A 25,850-nucleotide genomic window follows, 5' to 3' on the forward strand; every position below is an offset into this window, starting at 1 on the left:
CAAGCTCCCCCGGGAAGATTTATTTTTAAACATTGAAGTTAAATGCATCAATCTGGTGCACTTTGAGAGCAAAATTAAGAGATCTATGGATACCTCTCTCAACACCCATATGAAACAGAACTGTAAACAGATTTACTTTTTCTTTATGGATATTTTATAAATCACCCTTTTAAACTGTATTCTTGTTTTACTGTCATATAGTATTTCATACCTGTTTTTCATTTATTCTCTTATTTTTTTATAACTATAATGATCATATAAACGTGTGCCTCGGAAATAATTGTTTACATTAATGGTGACCAAAACGTTTGAGACCCACTGAGATAACACTGAGAGAGTCCTTTAGTTCACTGAGCCTCTCAGTCTGACAGGAGAGGACTCTCCTCCACTTTGTTGTTGAAAAAACTCCTTATATCCGTTAGCGTAGCTCGCTAGCACCAGAAGCTAACAACAACAATCTCCGGTACCGGTGCGTTCTCTCTCTCTCGCGCACACAAAATGGCTCGTTCCACACACACACACACACACAGAGCCGAGCTTTAATGAAACACAGAGACCCAGACGTAATAGTACTGTACTGCATCATATTATTTTCGAATCAATTATTTTTTAAATTATGATTATTTTTTTATAACCATTTTTCCTCCTTGTCTCTCGCGCCCCCCCTGGCATGCCTCTGCGTTGCATTATGACCTTTAAATTAAAAACACAATCATAACATACGATAATCAAATCTATGTTCAGTACAAAAACGTTTTGGTTGTCTCTGCAAAATGATAACCAGGTAAAGATCAGAACGGTACTAGCAAATGTAGTCAGAGATAACAAGTGAACTATTAAGGTCATTAAGAGAAAGTACAGGCAACTTCCAAAACTAGAAGAATCAGAAAGCATAATAAAAAGAACAGAGAGGAAGACCTGACAGTGCGATTCAGTACTTGTTATGGTTGTGACATTTTTCCTGTGGGAAATAGATTCTCTCATGCAGGTGAAAAAAACATTGCAAGAATTATAATTTGGTGCATGTGAGATTTGGAGCCTGTCAGCTTTTAAGGTTAGGTTCATCTTAGTCACAATAAAACTCATAACTTAAAACAATAGTCCATGTTCCCAGAATTGAAACAGGCATTAGTTGCTGTATTTTTCCCTCCTGTTACTAGCACTCAAGGGGTTCGTTCCTAAAGTGATTTGGCCATAACATCCTTGTTTTGTTCCACAAACTGTGTCTATGTAATTAATGGGAAATTCTCTTTTAATATCCAATATGAACAAGAGGAATGATGACAGCAACCAAAATATGGTTCACTTTTTGTATAGAAGGAAAGGCAAGTCAGGTTTATGTATATAGCGCCTTTCAACACAAGGCAAGGCGGACAAGGCAAACACCTGAGTGAAGAGACTTGTTTACTATATGAAGGAGATCTGAGGCCATGCAATGAAAAACATTTTTGAAAAAACGTTTGTTGGTATAATATCAAATCAGGAGGAGGATTTCAGTTCAAACCGGAGAGACGTGTTGAGTAGGTGAGACCGGTATGAAGAAGGAAGGTTTAGCTTTGTCCTGGAGGAGACAGGAGGCGAGAGGGGTGGAGGCGGGTTGCGTGTGATCATCTGCAATGACAACTGACAGGGAGGAAGAGCAGGCATTTAAGGAATTTAGCATATGCAGTAATTGGCTGCTGAGGGGTGACGCCCTCGTATTTAATGAGGGGGGAAGGGAGCCATAGAGTGACGTGTAAGTGACTCATGTTAGGTATTCCTTATTGAACTTGCGCTAAAGCTTTCATTTCAAACCGGAGAGACGTGATGTAAGGATTACATATTTATTGTTTACACGTCATATGAATGAAATGATTGCCATGATAATACAACAGGAGAATGTAATGGTGTTTGGCGATTAGGCCCCGGTTTGCAGGATAATCATTCAGGAGGGAAAGAACCGCTCCGATGAAATCCCCAAAACCAGTGAAGTATGAAATACTGAGATGAACTGAGTTGCTTACCTTGTGGGGTGACTGTGGTGATCTGGGAATGAAAGATAATAGATTAACATATGTAAGCGACATTGGGCCGGAATCACTGCCGGAGCTTACGGGTCATGCTGAGACTCTGACTGCCGAAATCAGTGCCGGTCTTATCTGAAAACGACCTGCGGGTCGCCTGCCTGGCTAGCAGGGCTTGACTACGCCGCCCGAAGGTCGAACGGTTTTGTTTTGTAACTGACACCGAAGTGTACGGTGGCCCAACGTCCACGACACCGAAGTGTACGGTAGCCCGAAGCTACAACACCGAAGTGTACGGTGGCCCGAAGCCACGCCTGACTTCGCAGGATATAAATATTTTTTATTTTTCTTCTTTACTCTTTTTCTTTATTTTTTTCTTTGTTTTGTAACTGACACCGAAGTGTACGGTGGCCCAACGTCCACGACACCGAAGTGTACGGTGGCCCGAAGCCACGACACCGAAGTGTACGGTGGCCCGAAGCCACGACACCAAAGTGTACGGTGGCCCGAAGCCACGACACCGAAGTGTACGGTGGCCCGAGTCCACGCCTGACTTCGCAGGATATACATTTTACACTGACACATTTGAGCAAGGGCCTGGGATTTGGATACCTGCGTGCAGGAGATGAAGCCCGTGACAGGTAGGTGCAGCGTGAGACGAGACATTGTTCCCTGTGGGCGGGGGCCCACGGACTAGGACAGGAATGCAGTTTGAAATCCGATACCATGATGAGACATGTATACGTGTAGATGTGTTATGAACCACCACCAGTTATATGCATAGATACCATAGTTAGGGTCTGAGAGATCTTTGGGAAGCCCGTACGGCGCTGATGTCCGGACGAATGAAGGTTGTGAAGGCGGAGGAGGACCACCGTCCTAGTTGTTGTAGGGATGAGGTAGAGAGACCTTGATTAGCAGCAGAGGTGGCTGCACCTATCCTGAAGGAATGTCCCGGGTATGAGGTGATAGGCCGGATTTAATGAGAACTTGCTTGAGGTAGAAATTGACGGGGCCATGACCCTGCGAACCACTCTCCCTGGAAGAAACTCCCAAAACCCATGAATGGGCGGCATCCGTGAAGAACCTCATTGAGTCAGAGGTCATCGTAAAAGAAAGTAACTCCGTTCCAGTGGGCGAGCAGGAGGGACCAGAACCGTAGGTCTGAGCGGCAGCCTTCGTCTAAGAAAACGCAGTCATGGAGGTTGTCGACCGCTGATGCTGCGTCCAGGAGGCGGGAGATGAACGAGCGCCCCTGGGGGATGACGTGCATGGCGAAGTTGAGGTGTCCGACAAGGGAGAGCAACTGTTGTTTTGTGATAACTTGTTGCTCGCAGTATGACTTGGTGATGTCCCGGATGCACTGCAATTTGTCGGAGGGGAGAGACGCCTTAATGTCTATGGAGTCGAGGATGATGCCTAAGAACTCTAAGCGTGTGTCGGGACATAACGTTTTCTCATTGGAGAGAGGGACACCTCACTCCTGAAGCAGTGTTTAAGCTTTGCCAGTGAGATCCCTGAGCTGTCCTGTGGCGGGTCTATGGGGAGGAAGTCGTCCGGTAGGTGGAGGGGATTCTGACGATGTTCAGCAGGATCCAGTAGAGCGCTTCCGAGAAGGAATTGAAGATGCTTCTGCACCCGAAGGTCAGGCGAACGGCGAAAATAGAGTTTGGACTCCCACTTAATACCGAACAAATTCCACTGAGACGGATGAATGGGGATGATTTGAAGGCATCGGTAATGTCCGCTTTGGAGAGCCGAGCTCCGTGCCCTGTGAACTTGATCATCTTTATTGCATTATCCACTGAGGCATGGTGAAGGGAGAACTGATCTGGAGGGATGATGCTATTGACGCTGCAGAATGGGCCGGAGCAGGGAGCGGACAGATCGAAAATCAGCCTTTTATTTACGTGTGGCTATTCCGATGGGATTTGAACGGAACACTGAGAAGGGGGAGGAGCTAAAAGGACCGATTATATATCCTTTGAGAAGTTCTTTGTCGATGAGCTGGCAAACTATGTTGGGTTCTTTAGCGGCTGACTGTAAGTTTCTTGCTACGAAAGTCACTGTGGGAGATGGGAGGACCCCTACCCTGAAGCCTTGGGAGAGCCCTCACAGGAGATAGTCAACAAACACGGAATCTGGGTGAGTAGATAGCGCAGCTGCTAGCTGAGGGATGTTAATGGGAGTGGAGGGGTGATATTCCAGAATGTTTTTTTAAAAAAAATTTTATGTTTCTGACACAGAGCCACTGTGACGGCCCCTCCACACGGTGGCGTGCGTTACAGCTTCCAAACGCTCCTGCCCATTCACTTTGAATGGGGTGACGTCACTTTTAGCAGAACTGTATTTTGGGAAGCGATGTGGAGCGTTTGCTGGCGTTGCTCGCTTCAAAAAGTTGAGCAATGTTCAACTTTTGGCGCCTCGGCAGAAGCGTCAGCCAATGAAATCCCGTTTATGCAAATCTGCCAGTACAAGCGCTAGCCAATCAGACCGCGTGTATGCTGGGAGAGACTACGCAGGTAATTCCTCATATTCCAAAAATTTGAGGGAAAATTCATTATAGCGGTAGTGAATCACCCGGTGCTGTATGATCAGTCTCTGTTCATCTACCGGGATACAAACCAGAAGAGCGAGGCATGGAGGGAGGAGGCAGAGACAGTGGGTGAAACTGGTAGGTTTTCGCCTGTTGGGGATTATTATTTTTTTTTTTCCAGTTTACTTCGTTTTAACATTGCTATTGCTTTGTATGTCGGGGCAAGAGATTCATGTGATTGGTTGTTGCTGCTGTGCGGACCAGTAGCGTAGGCAGAAATTTACTTTAGGGTGGGCCTGTAAAAATATAGGGTGGGCCAGATTTTTCTTCTGCGCATCAGAAACTAACAACAATCCCGCCGGTACCGGTGGCAGATTACTTTTAGAATACTTTTGTAGTACTACCATTGCGTGTGATCATCTGCAATGACAACTGACAGGGAGGAAGAGCAGGCATTTAAGGAATTTAGCATGTGCAGCAATTGGCTGCTGAGGGGTTACGCCCTCGTATTTAATGAGGGGGGAAGGGAGCCACAGAGTGACGTGTAAGTGACTCGTGTTAGGTCTTCCTTATTGAACTTGCGCTAAAGCTTTCATATGTTGAATAATGTCTTCTAGCTCTTTAATGAGATGGAATTGTGTCATGGTGTTTGAATTAATTTTAAGTGGACACCTGCTTGTCTGATTTTCTGAATGTTGTCAGTGAAGGAGGCAAATTCATTGCAGGCCCTGGTGGATAGAAGTTCAGAGGCTACTGACACTGGGGGGTTTGTTAGTCGGTCGACGGTAGCAAACAAGGCACGTGCGTTGTTTTTGGCAATGATCTCAGAGAAGAAACACTGTCGTGCATTTTTCAATTCCAAATGATAAAAGCCAAGTCTCTCTTTATAGATTTCAAAATGAACAAATGAACATGGAGATTTGTTTTTCGCCACCTGTGTTCAGCTTTTCTACACTCTTTTTTCTGTTCTCACGGTCAAGGCGTTTCTCCATGGAGATATTTTCTTGCAAGACACTTCATTTACCTTAGTGGGAGCAATGGCATCTATAACATTAAAACAAATTAAATTAAATAATCTACTAGCTCGTTAGCAGAGATGTTAGCGAGGGCAAGTGTTGAAGAATATTTTTGGAGAAAGCAAGCAATATAGTATAAAGACCTCATAAGCATTATTCAACATATCTTTGGAAGAAGGGCTCCAAAAAGAGAGTCCAAAATAAAGAGAGACAGCAAAGGCAAAACAATACAGTATCTATAATAAGTCAATTCAGATTTTTTTAAACTCTGTTTAATTTGTATTAAGTGCATAGCAAGATGTACAAGAGGGAGAAAGACTCACATCATGACCAAAACTGTGAAAAGGATGTTTTGAAAATAGCGTAGGTTCACCAAGGCAATCCTGTGTAGTATTCACCCTAAAACACACACACGCACGCACACGCACACACACACACGCGCACACATACACACACGCACATACATTATTTAATTTTTTCATGAGAAGTGATCTCATCACAGATTCCAGTGAAAAGATTTGGATCTGTCATCTAAAGGCGTACAGAGTTCCAGCCAAGTTACTGATCATCAATCATACAGTACATACACACACAAACAAACACACATACTCAAAAATAGACTGTGCAGAAACTGAATCACTCACTCAGCACATTGTCTATTGCAGGGGTTCCCAACCTTTTTTCCCAAGGGCCCCCCCAATAGACTCCTGTTGGAAGTTGCGACCCCCCACACACACTAGGGGGGGGGGGGGCGGGGGGGCGTGCGCAACAGCGGTAATTAAAGTTTGAATTACAAACTGGGTGAATGTGAAGTATTTTGTTAAAGGAGGATGAAAGCGTAATTAAGGAGCACTATTGAAGTGACTTTGATGGTTATTGGACTCAGGATTAGTTCATTTGGATTCCCGCTGTATGAAGAAATTAAAGGAAGGCGCGGAAGTGGAAACAATTCACAAAGGGATTAAACTGTTTAAAACACATGCTCAAAGTAAGCCGGATTTTGCCGTTGTGTTTATGTGGATTCAAAAGTCTTAAATAATCTACAAAATGGAGGAGACCGATCTGATCGGAGCAACTGTGACAAATAATCCAACTGAAACCGGCATAGACAATGACTATGTTTTTAAAATGCGCTTATCCAGAAAAGCCTGGTTTGGACACTTTATGGGCAGAAGAAACATTTCTATTAAAGAAACAATTATACATTTCTGTCTTTGTATGCCTTTAATAGCTACTAACTTGAATTTGTATTCAAATGAATCAATCAATTATTTTTTATATTTTATTGTAATGTAGAGACAAGGCCTTTTACTTATATTAATTTTTTTTTTTTTAAAGTCTAAATATGATATTTGGCCTCAAATCATCTGAGGCCTGGCGCCCCCCCTGCGATATTTGGCGCGCCCCCCAGGTTGGGAACCACTGGTCTATTGTATCCAAATCCCAGAGAACAGCTGCTGTGGAGGAGAGACTTCCGATTGAGCACAGTAATGCAACACTCTGCAGTTACAGACAATTGAAAACATGTAATGTAGTCACTAACGAGAACGAAATGGCATGCATTTACAAACAGTTCCATTTATGATACTGTAAATAGTTTGCTCATGCACATGAAACAAAAACGAAATTCAAGTTTCGGGGGGTTACGTTCACTGTTGCTGACATGATTCATTTTGATCATATTAAGAAAGATCATTACTTCAACAGTTTAAACATTAATTACAGTAATTAAATACAGTGTTTAACACTTACTAGGAAAATTGATTTTAAGTTGTAAAGAAAAATTCAATATAATCAGGGAAAGATTCAAGAGAATGTAAATGCAAATAACAGCGAGGACAACCATGCTAGGGTTCTCCCCACAAATAAGGATGGCATTTAAAAAATGTTTTAACTCAAGTATCTCTACAGAGAGTAAAACTCAGTCTTTATGGAGATTTAGTGGCAAGGCATTTTTCCTCCTCGTCTTCCTCCTCTGTTTCTTCATCCCTCGTGTGGGGAACAGAGGTTAGCAGCAGAGTGTCGGCATGGACTTCTTCATCGTCCGACTGGATCACAGGTGTGTCGGCTCCACCCCCGCTGGTGTCACTCGAACCAGATGATGTGGAGGACATGCGAAACTTTGATCCACGCTGAACTTCATCTTGTCGCTTCAAAGATGCTCGCTCCCTGTACACAACCTCTGCATCGTCATCCTCCTCATCTTCCTCTTCATCCTCCAAGTCTGTAAACAGAAGCGGTTAGGACATGACTGCACCGGTTCTGTCAGTGTGTTGTTTCATTTCATTTCAAACCTTTATTTAACCAGGTGAATCCCATTGAGATCATTGAACCCCTTTTCAAGGGAGACCTGCTGACCTGTTGTGTCATTGATTTATTGTTTCCCATATTAAAGATTCACTTGGATTACTGATGCAAGGAATTAAGGTATTCAATCTGCTGAAAGGGTGCAAAAATATGTGTATTAGGAAATGTATACTTCCCAAATAAAATGCTGCAAAGCTGTTTAGCAGCTGACTCCAGTTTTGACAATCCACAAATTAATTCTATACCTTAAGAAAATACTGTTTGTATCAAATAGCCAAATACGCAAACTATTTGATTTTGATTTGATTTTTGATTTGATATACAGCAAATCACAGCCAGGTCATGCTGGTCAGGTTTCTCCCATAAAAAAGGATTGTAAAGGTAGAGAAAAGAGAGATTTCAGACTGTTTTGTACTATTGCACCCTAAATATCGTACAAAACTATAGAGATCCAAACTCATGGAAGTCTCTGTGTTTTGTTTATTTGCCTGCTTCTGTAATACCTTCATGTGAAACTTCATTACATTAAGTCAAAGTCAACTTTATTGTCAATCTCAAAATATGTTTTTACACACAGAAAGATCGAGATACTGTTTCTCACAGTCCCGAGGTATAAAAAAACTCACACATTGAAATGCAAGAAGACTATAATTTACAAAAAAAACACAAAATAACCGTTTACTTCAAGTAAGCCAGGATATATATAAAAAAGAAGATGTACATAGTGCAAGAAAGTACAGTAGGCTTAAGAAAAGTACAGTAGCAGTATGTGACTGCGGCTCAGAGGCCATCTGGTCACCTGGTAGTGGAGATGCCAGCGCTCCCTCGTCTGCTCCTGAGTTTAGAAAGACGTCCAGGGCCTCCTGATCAGAGATGTCCATCAGGTCCATCTGCTCCAAGACGTCCACATTAACCTCCATAGAAGAGATACTTCCCATAGGGGCTGCGTTTACAGACAGAACAGCTTACAGTATATAACATGAATACACACTTTGGTATAAGTCAAAAGAAATACATATCACCATTTTTTCGTTGCTGGCCCACAGACCACAGTTTTGCAAATGTTCAGGTCTTTCTTGTTGTTTTTAATTAAGTAAACACTGCTAACAATGGCTGTTAATGTATTTGAAACCTGAAAGTAGTTTGCCAAATTTAAACTTTCAATGTTTAACACAGTTCTCCATTAGTTTTGACTCAACACACATTTCACAATTGTTTTCTATTTCTATCAACACAAACAGTATTTATGCCCCCAAGACTGGACAGTTACTCACGTTTCCTAAAGCTGACCTGCAGGTGAGCAGAAGGCAAGTTGTTGTCCACGTCATGCTGGTATAAGTCTTCAAAAAAGTGCTGTCTCTCTTTTCGCTTCAAGTTCTGAGCAGAATCGTTGTCCAACACCCGCTGAGAGTTGTCGGTCTCCGCTGACCACCCAAAACAGACACAAAGAAAAAAACATTAAAATAATTTCAGTTTATTCTTTTTTTACAGATTTCCATTGTTTTATGTATTTGTCTGCATTTCACTGAAATTAGCTTCATTTAATGTCTGTTCCTTAACTTGTGTTATTCCCAGAAAGTCCATAAAGCAAAGTTGCACAGCCGGTTTCCTGTCTCACATGACTGTGATGACTGTGCTTTTAAGGTCTTTTTTCCTAATGCAAAAAAACACTTTAAAGCAGTTGTAAAAATATATATACATCTGTATATTTGACATTTCATTAGAGAACTTTCACCTAAAGTGTCTGTTAAAAGGCAGCCATCATGAACGGCATATTCCCCCTCCCTTTTGCCTTGGTCATCATTCTATTGTGCACTTCACAGTAAACGTTATTCCCCCTCCCTCTTAATTATACTTAGTACTATCAATTAAATCATACAATGCAAAACAAAAGCTGTAATAAAATAAATCTAGACTCTAGGAAGGTTTTAAACATGTTTGCCTAGTACTGTGTGCCAAACGCTGTCAACCGGTTTGGTTTCTAAACAATATAATTATCTGAAAGTACTGTAAATGCTCTGTTCAAGTCCTGACATTTCCCATGATTAAGAAAGAGTCAGCTGTCGCAAACCGTGTAAATCTCTGAAGATCCCCAAGCTTCCATTGTGTGACATTACTAGGATTTATTTTAATGCGTGACAATGCAGGCATGCTGTGAAAAACAAGAGAGCATCTGTCCTCAGATCTACCTCCAGCATCGACCTCTGTCATTCTGACCAGCTATGGTTGTGTAACCGTGCTACATCCTCCTGAGAACACACTGTGCCTTCTCCCACTGGGCTTCACGAGCTGACACTTTGACTCATGTCACCAGTGTTTAATGTTTGTGTGTGTGTGTGTGTGTGTGTGTGTGTGTGTGTGTGTGTGTGTGTGTGTGTGTGTGTGTGTGTGTGTGTGTGTGTGTGTGTGTGTGTGTGTGTGTGTGTGTGTGTGTGTGTGTGTGTGTGTGTGTGTGTGTGTGTGTGTGTGTGTGTGTGTGTGTGTGTGTGTGTGTGTGTGTGTGTGTGTGACGGCATGTATGAATATAGTGCGAGCATGTTCACTCAAACCGTATCAGACTGTGCTTATGCATTCATGCTTTTGGGAAGGCATGCATTTAGTTAATGCTCATTTTGTGTGAAACGTGTATCAAGTTAGCATTAATAACATGTTTATTACATGTGATGCCAGCAGATGGTACAGTAACAACATTCACGAAAACAAACAGTTTGACCCAGATTTTCTCTTTATATAGTTAAGGTCGATCTCTGGATACCCAACAAGTCTGTCAGACACGCTTCCACAGCCCTGGAGGGGTTTGTGTTCACTATCATGCGCTCACTACAGCCTTTTACTTCATGATTCAAGCTGTCTGTGAAGGCAGGGACAGGCACAGTCCCTCTGGCTGATATTTCAGCTGTCCAGTATTCAGACATGAAAGTAACTACTCTGATTGCCACTGATCAAACTAGATGAAATGATATGGCTGAACATGCTGTTAGTACTGGTATTCATGGCATAAGTTCACCAAACCTTCAGCTGTATTTGCAACCCTGTTTTGAGTTGCAATTGTGGAGTAAAGCAACAAATCCAGCTTTGGTCAAATAGATTTTTTTCTCATATATTGTTTTATTAATTTATATTCTATTCTCATTTTAATATAAACTGTATATGGTATATCCAGCTATTTTCTGTGTAGTCATGGATGCTTGACTTTTTGATTGTCAACCAAACAAGACATCTGATGTATTTCCCTATAATTGGTCACCCTTCTGTCCGTCTATAATTATGGGGGCGGCTCGTAATCTATCTGATCTTTTTCTTGGTTCATTGATAAGCCAGTTGGTTTCTAAAGCATTTATTTGATTTTAGATTTGATTTTATAACCAAATCTCATACTGGAGAAGTGGGAAAAGTATTAATGAGCAATAGATCCATTACTAAAAAACAGTAGCACTCACCCCTAGACACACCACTGCAAAAGTCCATTACATAAATCCACTGGCCCAACCTGTCCTGTTAATCTAGCAGAACAGCTTGACTGAGCAACCCGTGACTATTATGTGCATTGTTCTTGACATAACAGATCAAGGTAGTAATCATATTTAAAAGACATACTCTTGAGGGAGACCCTTAACCTCAACATGCCTACATCCCAGAATCCCCTGTCATCCTATCTCAATGCCACCGGCCGTGTGTCTATGATCATTCAGCAGGCATTAGCACTGGGCAGCTTGAGACAATACACCAGTGACTTCAGGCCGTTACAGCAACGGCTCCTGATGATGAAACCGTACTGCTTACGTAAACTTCAGCTTTGCCTGCTGGCCTTATGGGGTGGTCTTTCTCTCTCTCTCTCTTTCTCTAAAAATCGAATTGTGCTACTTAAATTGCCAGTGAACATGCTTAACCCACGCACAAGCTCAGCAACATGTCTCCACCTGTCTGTCACAGCGTGGATGAAAAACATGTATGTTAAAAGCTGACTCATCCAGATATAACCTCTAGGTTTTTTTCTAAAACCCTGCTGTGGGAGACATGTAGGTCTCCATGCAAATTGGTTAGGTTTGCATTACTACCATACTCTGCGTGAGACCCAGATGGCGTTCCTAGCCTCCAAGGTGGAATCCCTTCATTTTGACAGGGGTTATTAACTGCTAACAATCTTTATGACTGCTGGAAAGAAACAGATATAATTAGTTTATTAATAAAAATGCAGTATAAACAGGGATTGCCAGCTAGTAATTCGTTCACTGGTTTGTGCGCACAAAGACAAATGGAAAATGTGTTATGTAAAAGGGGAACTTCATTTTTTAGGTTGCGCAATTCACATGAAGGAGTGCCAAACTACAGTTGTGTCAAAGAGCTGAAATTGGCTTTGATATGTATTGTTTAGTTGTTGTTGAAGTGTTGGCCTCAGGGTGATAGGGTGAGCCCATAAATACAATTATTACATAACTCAATTAAATATAGAGCGGTGAGATGAAGTAAGGGACTAAGCTCCTTGGATGGTTCTACATTGTATGTGAATGACTGCTGACACTGCACTAAAACACATCATTATTTAAAAATAAAACCATAGAATTAATAGTTTTTTATGATGGCTTAGTGCAAAAAGTGGCCTGGCAGTGTTTTATCTCAAACTCTACTGATGATTACCCAGAAGCACTGTAGCAGTTTTGTTTTCCTAAGAGTCTCAGAGAAGAATGTGTTTGGCAAGGGCAAGACAGCTAACCGTCAAGAAATAATAAAACATTTTGGGTTCCTTATCAATCGGCCAATCGGCAATCAAAGTGTATTCATATAGCCCAATATATGAAACTGTGACAGATAGACCATGGTGGGGCGCCGCAGTCCAGGTCGTTAATGGGAAAAACTGTTTTTGCATGAATCAAGTTAGATATTAAATTATATGTATCCAAGAAGTTAATACACGTTTGCCAAATGGCAAAAACTCAATATGGCAAAATTCCATGGGACATAATTAAAAGATACATTTGGAGTAGCAGTTGAGGATAAACATGCTTCAACTTGTGGACCTGTTTCTCATTCCAGTGTACGCACTCAACGATGTAGAAGATCTTTCATTGTATAGGCTTCTGTTTTTCTCATCTCACGCCAAAGAAAAAGACAAAGAAAGACGAGATTTAGAGCTGCTCTCTGAAATTCCATAACACTTGTGATCTGTCACAGGACCTTAGCCCCCTACCCAGAAACCCCTGCTTCATCTCAGCCTACACTGAACCATAATTACCTAGGGCTTATTGTTACATAATAATGTTGCAATCCTTCAACTGCACACCCTACAATTACTGTATTGTAGTGCACGATTATGAAACAAAACCCCTTGTTGTTGTGAACATGCATGTAGGATGATTCCTCAAGAGTATGTGTTTTAAATATGATTACTACCTTAATCTGTTATGTCAAGAATAATGCACATATTAGTCACGGGTTGCTCAGTCAAGCTGTTCTGCTAGATTAACAGGACAGGTTGGGCCAGTCATCCTACATGCATGTTCACAACAACAATGGGTTTGGTTTCATAATTGTGCACTACAATACAGTAATTGTAGGGTGTGCAGTTGAAGGATTGCAACATTATTATGTATCAATAAGCCCTAGGTAATTATGGTTCAGTGTAGGCTGAGATGAAGCAGGGGTTTCTGGGTAGGGGGCTAAGGTCCTGTGACAGATCACAAGTGTTATGTAATTTCAGATTGAGTTTCTAGGAAAGGAAGGAAGAAAGGAGTTGAGGAGAAATGAGAATGTGGTGTTATGCAACCTGATCCCGCTGTGCATCATTCCCGCTAGAAAGTAGCTGTAGTGTCAGTGATTTTAGGCAAAGAGCTGTGAGAGTCTGCTTACCTCAGATAAGTCTCATACTGACACAAACAAGGGTGCAGAGAAGCCATGCATTATGTGCATTTGTTGTGAGTCAGGGCAAAAGTGCACTGAATAGAAGGGATTTCATTGGCTTTCATTGAAGAGCTGTAAGAAACCTTGGTGTCTTTATTCTCTTTGTTTGCACATTTCCTAATTACTACTCTTTCAGGCATTTCTACTTTGCTTGCTGTTGATCAGACCATCAGCATTTCTTTATGTCTAGGAATCTAATACAAGATGTAGAGGTGGGGGGGGGGGGCAGGGCCAGAGGTGACAGTTGAGCTGAAGCACATGATGTTTTTATCCTTCTGATTATTCTTCCAGTCTGATCCGTTAGCTAGTTCCACTACTCTGCTCCCAATAATCCACACGGCTCGTCTTATATTTCTTTTATAAAATGTGCTGAATTACACACCAGTTTCTGTCATGGTTTATTTTTGCCCCATCATGCAGTGTGCATGTGTTTCTCTATGTTGTCTTCTGCCTTTCTACCTTATCAGCAACTTTTCTCTAATGAAAACATCTCACTCTGAATACATGCATCATTAGCTGCTCTGTGTCATTCTAATGAGGAAATAATACATCAAGAGTTCTGGGAACTGCAAAGGAAGCAGGGAACAAATGTTCCTATTGAACCAAAGAGTCACATGGTGAAGCGTTCAGTCTCCCTGTGGCAAATGGAAAGAAATCCCATGATCATCTCTCTGTTTTAAGAGAACAGAAAGACTGGGTGTTTGTGTGTGTGAGAGTGAAAGAGCTAGGAAGGCATTTGCACTGCATGGCCAGTCCCATTTGACAGCCAATCTATCTCAGACTCCTCCCCTCCTCTCCTACAGTAAGGAAGGGGCCGATGATGGTGTCACCCGGCTCTCAGCAGTATACAGAAGCATCATTTTTAGGTGTTCCTGCTATAATTTACAGAGCCAATCACTCCCGCGCTGGCCACAGCAGACCATCAAGCATAAATCATTTATGAGTGAGATCACTGCACCACAACAGCCACCTCCCCCGCCATGCTTCCCCACTCACCTCCCACTCTCATGTATCCATAAACACACAGCTGTGTAGTAGACAGAAAATTATATTCTCACAAGGCTGGCCTTCATCATTTACATACTATGTCACACCGCAGGAAGTTATTCATTCAAATACTTAATTCAAATGAAGTCTGCATTGTTACGTTACTCTCATGTTCAGGTTTCTACAGTGTGAGCCCGGTGCTGTTATCATATCTTGAACCTTGTCTGAACACACACTCCGCGATGTCTGATCTGATTGAATATTCCCAGGGCATTTCCCATTCCCAAAGCCATTAAGGCACTTCACTCGGAGCTAAATGCAAAGATGACCTCCAGCAATGCCCACTGCTCCCGATTTAGGTCAGCCATAACAGGGCTTTCAGCAGTCTCCAGAGATCATGTGTAGGGCTCTACCTCTTCTCTGCACACATTGACAAACACTCACATCTAGAGACACATATTCATTAAAGCAGCAAGTAGTATGGCAACATATCAAAGGATTCTTCACACAGAGAAAGTCTTGTGAAATAATGTGCTCAATTAGAAAGCAAGACAGTGTTTCTCTGGCAAGCAGGTAGCAGTTAGCCTGTCTTCCCTGTCTCTATAAAAAGACCTTCTTCCTTTAGCTTAGTCAGACTCTAAGATCAAGGAGTTGTTATCCCTTCACTGTGATTACACCGCATCTGCATCAACACTGTAACATCAACATCAAGGCTGTCAAATGATGTTAAACAGAAAAGTCCAATAGCTGTGATTATTATTACGGACTATTTCATTTGCTAGTAAGGCTTGGTTAAAAGCTGAACGAGAAGTTCATGGATTCATTGAACATGTGTTTTTTGAGTGAGAAATAATATAATGGAACATCGGGGGGAAGTTTTCAAAATCAGGACCCATAGAAAATGATAATTAAAAGATGTAACAGCCATGCATTACCTACAGTGTGTATAACAATGTACAGCTAATAATGAGCTGATATCCTATTAGGGAGATTACTTATGCTGAACTATCATGAACAGTTAACTGTTTTGTTGTGAATGGTGGTGATTTATGTATTGCTAAACACATAAGTAGGGAATGAATACCCTTTGCATAATAATTATATATTAACTTTTCATTGCTTGAGTGTTTTAAAATGCCATTTTATAATATGTTTCTGCTGCACTATTTCTTAATGCTCTTAATATCTTTCATTTTTGTAAAGCACTTTGAATTACCTTGTGTTGAAAGGTGCCATATAAATAAACTTGCCTTGCTGTGGGAATTGAATGAACTAAATACCTGCCCCATAGAAAAAAACATTACGTGTTAATTAGAACAACAATTCAGAGTCAATCCCTCAACAGTACTGTAAGTCTGCTTGGTATAACTTTCTCTTCAGTTACATGTCTATTAACACTGGCGGTTACTTACATGCCAGACGCTTGTTGTGGATGGTTGACCCGGTAGAAGACATGGTCCAGTGGATCTGGGAGTGCTTGCAGAGATGTGTGTGTGTGTGTGTGTGTGTGTGTGTGTGTGTGTGGGTGTGTGTGTGTGTGTGTGTGTGTGTGTGTGTGTGTGTGTGTGTGTGTGTGCATGTGCGTGTGCGTGTGCGTGTGTGTTCTTCTCCCCTCCTGTCAGGGCTCCAGGACAGGATGCTGATGTGTGAAGTGGCTGGTCATCTAGTCATTGCATCTCTTGACTTTGGTCCCAGGACTACCACGTACATCCACATTACACTTTCTTATCCCTCCCCTTTTCTCTCTTTCTTCTTCTGTGGTCTGCCTTTTGGCGGTCTTCACTGTCTCCCTCCCCCCTTTCTGATCGCCTTCACTGTTTCTTTCTAGGTTTTCCCTCTCACTGCTTCACACTCTCATCTCGGCTGCCTCTCTGTGTCTCTCACACACACAAATACACACACACATGCTTTCTTGCTCTCTGTCAGACAGGCTGAGAGGGTTGAAGAGAGCTGTGCAGCTTAGGGACGGGGGAGAGTGAAAGTGGGCTATGGCTTGGCCTGTACCAAGTGGTTACAACAAGGGGGTCAACAGGATCAGGAAGTGTATAGGCTTTTTACATAATGTGAAGGAATATACCAGGATTTAACCCTCAGGTCTCAACCATCATCTTTGCTTTATACATTTGTATGTATTTATTTATTCACTTTGTTGTGGGATGAAAGCTTTAGTTTGATAGGAGAAGAGTTGCAGCATATACATAAATCATCACAGTCTGTCTAAGCATAGATGTAAAGGAAAACCATAAATGTCACCATGCTACACTATACATTATATGAAATGTAATATAATTTAGGCTTCATTTTTGAAGGCGTTCATTCTCTTAATTCTTCAAATGTTCTCTTTAACAATGACATTTTATAATAGTACAATTTAAATAATGGCATTTTTACTGTAAAAAATAAAGTATTCCAGGAATGTATTATTGCAATTACATTCAGTTGGGGAACTCCTGAAAGATTTGAAAGCAATATGGCTCTGTAGTAACTGCAGTTATTGGCACAGCGGTGACTTGAGTTAAATGCTAACACCACCAGGCTTACATTGGCAAAGATAACATGCAAATGCAGGTACAGAATGTAGCTTTTTTTACCATCTTAGTTCAGACCATTAGCATTCTACATTTTCTAATGTATGACTTAACAAAAAGTGCAGCTGAGGCTGATGAGATTTGATTTTTTTATGCACATATTTGGTCATGAATTAAAGTATTGGGAAATTTAACAATTGTGGCCTGGTGATGGCAACAAACTGAAAGTGGTGGAAGTTTTCAGATTTAATGCTCAATGGACCTTAGATAAAAACAGAAATTGGCTCAATAGCTTTTAATCAATACAATCAAATAGTTATAAAGACATTTCAGTCGAGAAAGAAGTGGTGGACAGACTGACCAACATTGCCAACCAGAGACAAACTATCGCTTAAATGCTTAATTATACAACAATTAAACTTCTCCAAAGCCACAACATATATGATAAACTATTTTCAAAGGCTGACTAGTGCTCACAATGATGGGGTTCCCTTTAACTGTTTAAAGTCACTTATTGTTAATTAATGGATTATTAGAAAACCATCAATAAACTCTGAGATATCATCAGGTTGTTGGCAATCCATTTTCTTGTGTAAATTCTCTGGCATTTATGTGTCTTTTTAATCTAGCAGCCTTATGGACAGTGTGTTCACTAATCTTCTGGAAAATAGCAGCGCAGCCTCCTTTCAACTTGTAAACAATTACATTTAGAAAGTACTGTATGTCCTTAATGGTGTATTCAAAATAGTATTAAAACAGCAGAATGTCTCCCAAAATGATGTTCCTTTCCTTTGAAATTAATCTCCTCTTTGTTTTGTTAAGATGTTTCTGCAACAGCACACTTAAGCATGTACTAACATGTAATCAACCTCACACGCACTAGCCTGAAGACATTTATAAACAAACACACCCTTAAGCATGCACATGTTCCAACAACAACAACAACAACGGAGACTCATACTGTAACTGTCACACATTGGCGGTTAATTGGCACTTAGCAGCTTGGATTCCTGCAGGTCCTGACTCCACCTTACCTAATAAGATGTTTCTAACTACAAGTTACATCACACTTCAGCTGGAGGAGGCTGCTCTCGTCTGGCCACTAATATTGTTGAAAACTCATTGCAGACTCTATGGGACTACAAGGAGACAGTGAAATATAAAATGAAATGATTAATGCCTTGTCCCGTTTCCATTCTGTGGGTAATCTACGAACTCATTGGTCTTTGTTACGTGCATTCCAGCAAGGTTTCTTATCCTAAACTCATTGGTGAGTCAACAGTGACATCTACTGGGGAAGATTATGAATTACACTTTAGCTCACACTCAAGAAGCACCTGCTGTGTGCAATGAGGACATGAGTCCATCGACAAAACACTCAACAAAAAGGACTTTACACCTCCATTATTGAGTATTATGTCATTAATACTTGGTGTCAATATCTGTAAGATCAAGTATTTTTCAGAAATGTTACAGATGAAGTATGCTAGTTGATTAAATGTTTCTTGGATAAATGAAACTTTTGGATTTCAGGTTTCTGACACTCCCAAGTTTAATTCATTCAGCTAAACAAAAAGGGGATTTCCAGCAACTGTTACACAGTGTTATTGTGTGCTTGTACATAAGTGTGAATGCATGCGTGTGTGTGTGTGTGTGTGTGTGTGTGTGTGTGTGTGTGTGTGTGTGTGTGTGTGTGTGTGTGTGTGTGTGTGTGTGTGTGTGTGTGTGTGTGTGTGTGTGTGTGTGTGTGTGTGTGTGTGTGTGTGTGTGTGTGTGTGTGTGTGTGTGTGTGTGTGTGTGTGTGTGTGTAGTGCCTGTTGCTCGTTCAGCTCTATCAGTGCTGGCTTCCTCTTTGAAACTGTGTTGTCTCAATTTTCTGCAGCACAGCCTCTGATGTGGCTTGTGAGTCATACTGTGGTAAATATACACATTTGCGCATGCACACACACATGAGGACAGACTCACTGACACATGTATTAACATCCACACGCACACACTGTCACTAGTAAGTATTCCCTTTTCCTCCATGTTACACTTTAGTTGGAGACATAAACTGATAAGATGTAGGATTTTCTCTAGTGATCGAAACAAAGCCCTCAGTGACAGACAGACAAAAAAAGTTCTCCGCTTCACATCTTCACAGACGCACCAGACAGTGAAGTCAAAGCACTCAAACTTTATTAAAAATATCTCATTGTGCTGCACGGGGATATTCTGGGGGTCACCATGGCAACAGACATCCGAGTGCCAAATGCAGGAATATGCACACCTGCCTGCCAGTGCTCCAACTTGTGCCTCTCAGCCTCTCTGTTAGACATGATCAAAGTGCTAAATGTGGTAGGACGGAGAGACGGCAGGAGCAATGCCTTTGTTCTCAGGGAACGGAGCACACAGCTCTGTCAAGGTGTTGATTAGCCATTGTGACACAGAAAGTTGTTAGGATTGTGCTTGCTTCTGCTGCAAGATGCACAACCTATTGTGTGAAACAGAGCTTTTTCATGCAGACTTTGTAAAGAAGGCAACTTCAAATGTGACAACTTCTTTGAAAGCAGACATATTTTCAATACAACTACAGCAGTCAATACTACAGTTGTATCTACCTGTTATGTTATTAAAATGTTCTGATAGCACCCAGCTCAATATGTGTCTCAGTTGTTTGTCATCTCTCTACTCTCTCTGATTATATAGTTATTTGAAAAAGGTCTGACATTTGAAATAGGCACAGCTCTTTTGATATGTAATTTTGTGTTCTGCGTCTCTGTGGACGAGCTGTGAAAGTGTGCACTTGGAAACATCAGTTTTGAGTTACCATGATAGTTTGTGATGTCAGTTTTGCAAGTGTGCAGTGTTTTCAGTGTCTGACTCATGTGGAGAAAACAGGCTGATTGGACTTGGTGACTGACAGTATCGGTTTAACTCGTCATGCTGAGCCGTGCCACTGATATACAGCAGTGAACTTCATTTTTCTTCTGCATATTAGTCATTGTCAGATAATTTTCAACAATTTAACCGCACAGTTAAATGGTTCGGATGACATGTAGATATATACGCCAAATATATCTCGTGTTTTTTCTCTGTGAAGAAATGAGACAATTTTGTGAGTAAACACACCAAATACACAGCATAGACATGGCATTATTTATGTAGTCTCTAAATGTTTAATTCTATTTTAGAGGAATTACCTGAAAATATTTTAAACGTTTTACTTTCCACACTTAAGAGGATTCGTAAGAAGATTTGTTAGGTGGTACTGTAATAAAGAGATACAACGGTGTCATTATGTCACACTTTTCCTATGGCTCTATTATTTATGTCTCCCTGGGGTTTGTGTGTGTAATAGTTCATGTTTGGAATTAAAATAGCATTTGAATGTGTGTGTGTGTGTGTGTGTGTGTGTGTGTGTGTGTGTGCGTGTGTGTGTGTGTGTGTGTGTGTGTGTGTGTGTGTGTGTGTGTGTGTGTGTGTGTGTGTGTGTGTGTGTGTGTGTGTGTGTGTGTGTGTGTGTGTGTGTGTGTGTGTGTGTGTGTGTAGTGTGTGTGTGTGTGTGTGTGTGAATATATGTATGAGTATGTGAGTCACGCACCACTATCCAGCCCCCTGGGCTTTGAGTTCTGATGCCCATCTTTCAGCTCCTCTACTGCACACTGAACCCAGTGAACCTTCTGCTGTTTACACTCTCCCCCTCCTCCTGCTAGCTCTGTCTCTATTTATCTCTCACACACTCATGCTCATCTATTCTCCCTTCGTCTCTCTCTTACTTTCTCCCTCCAGCTCCCTATAGCACATCTATTTTTCTCACGCACTCACGCTCTCTTGTGTTCTTAGTCCTTTCTCCCGCAACCCTTCCTCCACCTCTCTTAATAACTGTGCCTCTGTGTGCCTACCTCTGCAGTTCAAGACTTCAGACTCAGACAGTCTCTAACTCTATGAGGTTCAGACAGACACTCAGGGTCTCTCTGGGTTAGGTTTGTCTCTTTTATTGTGTAGATGTGTGACCAGAGAAAAACACAGACAGAAGAACAGAAGAGAGGAAGGAGTAGAATGAGAGATCCAAAGAAAAGATGCTGGCGCTTTTCAGACCTTTTAGGCATTTTACTTTAGATAAAGCTAAAGATGTTATCACTATAGATATCATCGTCACTCCCAACCTTCACCTTCTCCTCACTGCTGACATCACTATCAATGTTCTTTCAGACACAAACACGCTCATTCCATCAGGTTGCAAAAAGTCGGACAGCTGCTCTGCCGTCAGCCCTCTGCTGCCCACACCGAGCCCCTTCTGTTAGTTACAACTTTCTCCAACAGCAGACTGCAAACAATGTGGCTCTTTTATCTGATGCGTGCATGTCTGTGTCAGCAAATCTCCTTTTATTTGAATGAATGAGGATATGTGTGTGTGGGCATGTGTATGGGATAGTACAGGAGCACAGTACAGGAGCTGTGTGTGTGTGTGTGTGTGTGTGTGTGTGTGTGTGTGTGTGTGTGTGTGTGTGTGTGTGTGTGTGTGTGTGTGTGTGTGTGTGTGTGTGTGTGTATGGGATAGTACAGGAGCACAGTACATGAGCTGTGTGGGGGTGTGTGTGTGTGTGTGTGTGTGTGTGTGAGTGTGTGTGGCCTAGCATTACTATACTTGTGGGGATCTAAATCTGTTTACATAGTCACGTGTGGGGACTCGCCTCCCTTATGGAGATAAAATGGAGGTCCCCATGAGGGGAATCATTAATTTTAGGGTGAAGACTTGGTTAGGTTTAGGATTAGGGTTAGGGTTAGGCATGTGTTGGTTATGGTTAAGGTTAGGATAAGTCTCCAGGAAATGCATGTAAGTCAATGTAATGTCCCCTGAAGTGATGTATTCATGGTATGTGTGTGTATGTGTGTGCATGTGTGTGTGTGTGTGTGTGTGTGTGTGTGTGTGTGTGTGTGTGTGTGTGTGTGGTGTGTGTGTGTGTGTGTGTGTGTGTGTGTGTGTGTGTGTGTGTGTGTGTGTGTGTGTGTGTGTGTGTGTGTGTGTGTGTGTGTGTGTGTGTGTGTGAGGGGGAGGCCACTCCTGCTAGTTCTTCCAGGAAATGTGAAGTGTCTTTTTTGAGTCTCTGGTTGATGTAACATTACCCCCCTAAAAAAAAAAAACCGGTACGTCATCTTTGGCCCCAGAGTTCTGAATTGCTTTGCTTGCACTTCTGCAGCACATTATGGAACTGAAACACGCTATTAATACTTCTGGTTAAGTGTGAGTTGAGTGTGAGTGAGGCCCAATCCCAAACCACCCCCTCGACCCTACCCCTCCGTGACGGAGTGAACTCCGTCTGTAGCCACACTCGCAGCTCAACGAGGCTCCCTCCTGTCAGATGGAGGGAGTAAATACAGCAGCAAGCTTTGGGGCGGCCTCCCCTCTCTCCGGCAGAAACAGGAAATGCCGTAACTGTATGTAACAACGGTTTCAAATCAGCATCTCTTTGACAAAAAGTTTAAATGAATAACTCAAATAAAACTCCAAACATCTTTCATTGTGTTTCAAAGCTCTTTTAGTTTTAAACCTGATGTTTATAAGCTTCTTAGTTTTTGCAACGGTCTGTAAATATACACAACTTTATAATAAAATGCACACATTTACCTTTTTCTAGACTAAACACAGGTATGATCCTAAGTTAAAAACATATGAGGTTATCATGAGGTTGTTAACATCGCAATTTATCAGTGGATGTTTGCTGGAACTACTTGTAAAAAGCGTGTTTCCTGACGGACACACACAGCGTGACTCCGGTCAGGTAGAGACCGGTCTCAAGTCAGCACCGCTGCAGACTCGCTGTTTGAGGGCTTGATAGCCCACTCCCCCTACACACTCGTTGCTTTGGAACAGCCCTCAATATGGCGGACCCTCCGCGTGAACGCGCAAACGGAGGGGTAGGGTGTAGGGGCGGTTTGGGAATGGGCCTGAGTGTGCGTGTTGGACCCAGCTTGAAAGTCCATTGAACTGTGTAGAGGAGGTATGTGCATCACATGGCATGCACCTCAAAAGAGCACATCTCACTGCGGCAGAGAACAGTTTGTCTGTGTGTGTGGGTTTGCATGTGTATGAATGTGTGTGAGGTACTGTATGTAGTATGTTCATCCATGTGTGTGTGTGTGTGTGTGTGTGTGAAGATGCTTACAGAGTGTGAGATTGCTATAATGGGAATTATGCACTCACCATAAATCGCAGCTCTCATTTCCATGCAACAACCCAACCACCTCACATGCTTGAATCATGTATTAAAACAACATGCTTGTCGCTTAAGCACATGCCTGTTGCTTGCTCATAAATTATGTTTGGTTCCCGGTCCCTTAATGGTGATAATCAACGGGATTATTTCAAAATGTTCTCAGATTTCTCATGTCTTTTATTCCCCACAACGGAGCAAACTTTCTTGGCAGCATTTATTCACATGGTGGCACACGTTGGGAACCCCAGGCCGGGTCACGGATAGCACGGATACTGTACACTGTAAACGGCTAATCGGGTATCAAACCAGTGGAGAAGAAAAAGCGCCTTCACTCCGTGTCTCATTCATTATTCACAGCCAGCAAATGAAGTTGGTACAGTGGGAGCAATCAATTATAGATGAGAGAAGGTAGGAGGGGAAAGAGAGAGCGAGATGAAGGGGATAGAGCGAGGCCTACCTTGCATGCAGCTGAGCTTTAGCATGTCAATGAACATCACAGTGGCATTCGGCAACCTGCATGCACACAACTCAGGAAATTGGCTCTTGAGGCCCAGGGTTCTGCGTAGAGAGAGGAAAATCACCTTTCACATCACTCCAATTGCATTTATTCGATAATGAGTCAGTATGCTAACTTGGTTCACATGTGTGGATTTGCGCTTTCGTATGGTTCGCCGCGCTGACACAGTCATAGCGAAACTGCATTGGGTCTTTTCACAAACATCGTGCAACAGTCATAGTGTCCCCTCAGTAGGTTGTTCCGAAACCAGGATATAAAAGTGGTCCAGATGCATCATGGTAGAATGATCAGAGTATCTCTTTTCTGATTGAGTCACATGGGCCTTTTGTCCATCTTATTTACTCATGGTAAGCAGCATATTTGTTACACATACCGCAGAGAAGATCTTTGGAGATAATTTAGTTTCTAGATATTAACAATGACATGAGCATTAATGCAGAATTTATTTTTCTCACATGCTTAGAAAAGTATGCCTCTTCAGCACTGAAAAAACTGTAATGTTGACTTTCATTAAATGTATTATGTCAACGAATTTTACATAATTGTTAGTTGAAAGCAATAATTGTATATTCCGTTTATATTTCTCTCTGATTGATCTCTTGTTTTTTTTATTCAACTATTTCATCTATTTGAAGAATAAGAAAATCGTTTTAATCACATTTAAAATGTTCGGGACTTCCCTCGACAATCAAGCAGCCCATAATCTCAAGTTGATCTTCTGTGCCAGTGAGCCATAGAGAGAGTTTCACGACTCCAACGTGTGGCATCCATTTGCATTCATCATGGGGCTGTCCCATGCACACACATTTGTGATTATGCACACCACTGAGATTTACAAGAGTAGAAGATAGGTCAGATTTGCCTGTGCTTTCTCCTAGCTGTTCACATCTTTATAAGCAGAGGTTTTCAATGAGCCCCCCTTGTTGCGACTGGAAAGATTTACTAAGACGATGTCAGTTGGAAAATGTGTATTAATCTCTCTGTCACCTCACTATTCGTTAAATGTCAGATATTTGCTTCTGGAAACTGCTCTATTTGTGCCGTCTGTATTTTTGTGTAAGTGTGCGTTAGTGTGTGTGTGTGTGGGCAGAGAGGCTGTTTGATGTGAGTCAGATCCAAACCCAGGCTGGTTTCGCTCACATGTGTGTGGGACGCATCCAGATGGCTCCGCAGGACTGCACAAATGTCACTCTGATAATGAGACAACAGGGCCTCTTGATATACAGGTAGCAGGGCTGTGGTTCAGCTTCTACACAGAGAGACATGGGGAGAAAGAAAGAATGAACAAAAGAAAAGGGAGGCCGCACTTAAATGCAAATATCACACTTAACAAAAAACAAAGCATGTGAAAAATGAACGTCTGATCACAATGACGGTTCATGTTCTCTCAGATAATTCGATCCATACAGAAACGTCTTTATCTCCGAGGCTGATCATCGATCTACGCAGGGTGACCTGCAAGAAAAGTCCACTGACCTGTGCTAAATGACAAACTCACCTCCATCCCTCTCCTGTACTCCGGGGTCATCGCAGGTCGCTGCTCAGTTGCCATGGGAACAGGAGACACGGAGGAAAATTATCCTGAGCACTAAACAGTGACACCTTACGCCGTCTCCGACAGACTCGGTTGAGTTGCACATCAAGTGTGAAAGCAGGAGTGAGAAGTTGTTGTTTATTTAATTTTCTTACGAGTGGCCTGTCAACCCCACTCTTTTTTCACACTCTCTCTTTCTCTTCCTCTCTCCTGCACGGAAACCCATTTTCACACATAAGCCTTGTGGACATTTGCTAGCACATATTTTCTTTGTCTGCATCCCTCCACTGTGTAGTTCTCTCAGACAATATATTCCTGTTATTC

At 41.9% G+C, this 25,850-nt stretch overlaps 1 protein-coding gene across 2 annotated transcripts; it reads right to left on the minus strand.

Moving 5' to 3' along the window:
• Window positions 1–6,866: 6,866 nt before the first annotated feature.
• On the minus strand, window positions 6,867–25,605 carry LOC117543123 (dysbindin-like). 2 transcript variants are annotated; one of them, XM_034211210.1, is made up of 6 exons: window positions 25,491–25,605; window positions 25,133–25,241; window positions 23,933–24,033; window positions 9,137–9,286; window positions 8,662–8,805; window positions 6,867–7,779 (listed from the first exon to the last, which is right to left on the minus strand). In XM_034211210.1, exons 2-6 carry the CDS (start codon window positions 25,147–25,149, stop codon window positions 7,484–7,486), a joined length of 708 nt encoding a protein of 235 aa, XP_034067101.1. In that variant the 5' UTR covers window positions 25,150–25,241; window positions 25,491–25,605; the 3' UTR covers window positions 6,867–7,483. The 2 variants fall into 2 exon arrangements, with proteins under 2 accessions (XP_034067101.1, XP_034067102.1); XM_034211211.1 differs by lacking the exons at window positions 23,933–24,033; window positions 25,133–25,241; window positions 25,491–25,605 and adding an exon at window positions 16,160–16,635.
• Between the last annotated feature and the right edge of the window lie 245 nt (window positions 25,606–25,850).

Source organism: Gymnodraco acuticeps, unplaced genomic scaffold (assembly GCF_902827175.1).
Source record: "Gymnodraco acuticeps unplaced genomic scaffold, fGymAcu1.1, whole genome shotgun sequence".
Classification (NCBI taxonomy): Eukaryota; Metazoa; Chordata; class Actinopteri; order Perciformes; family Bathydraconidae; genus Gymnodraco; species Gymnodraco acuticeps.

Excerpts from the sequence above, each read along its gene's own strand:
- LOC117543123 (XM_034211210.1), bottom strand. Across the intron at positions 9,287-23,932 it reads AAAGCTCAGCTGCATGCAAG|CGGAGACCGACAACTCTCAG; the intron begins GTAGGCCTCGCT and ends TTGGGTGGTCAG. Across the intron at positions 8,806-9,136 it reads GCAGGTCAGCTTTAGGAAAC|CCCCTATGGGAAGTATCTCT; the intron begins GTGAGTAACTGT and ends CTGTAAACGCAG.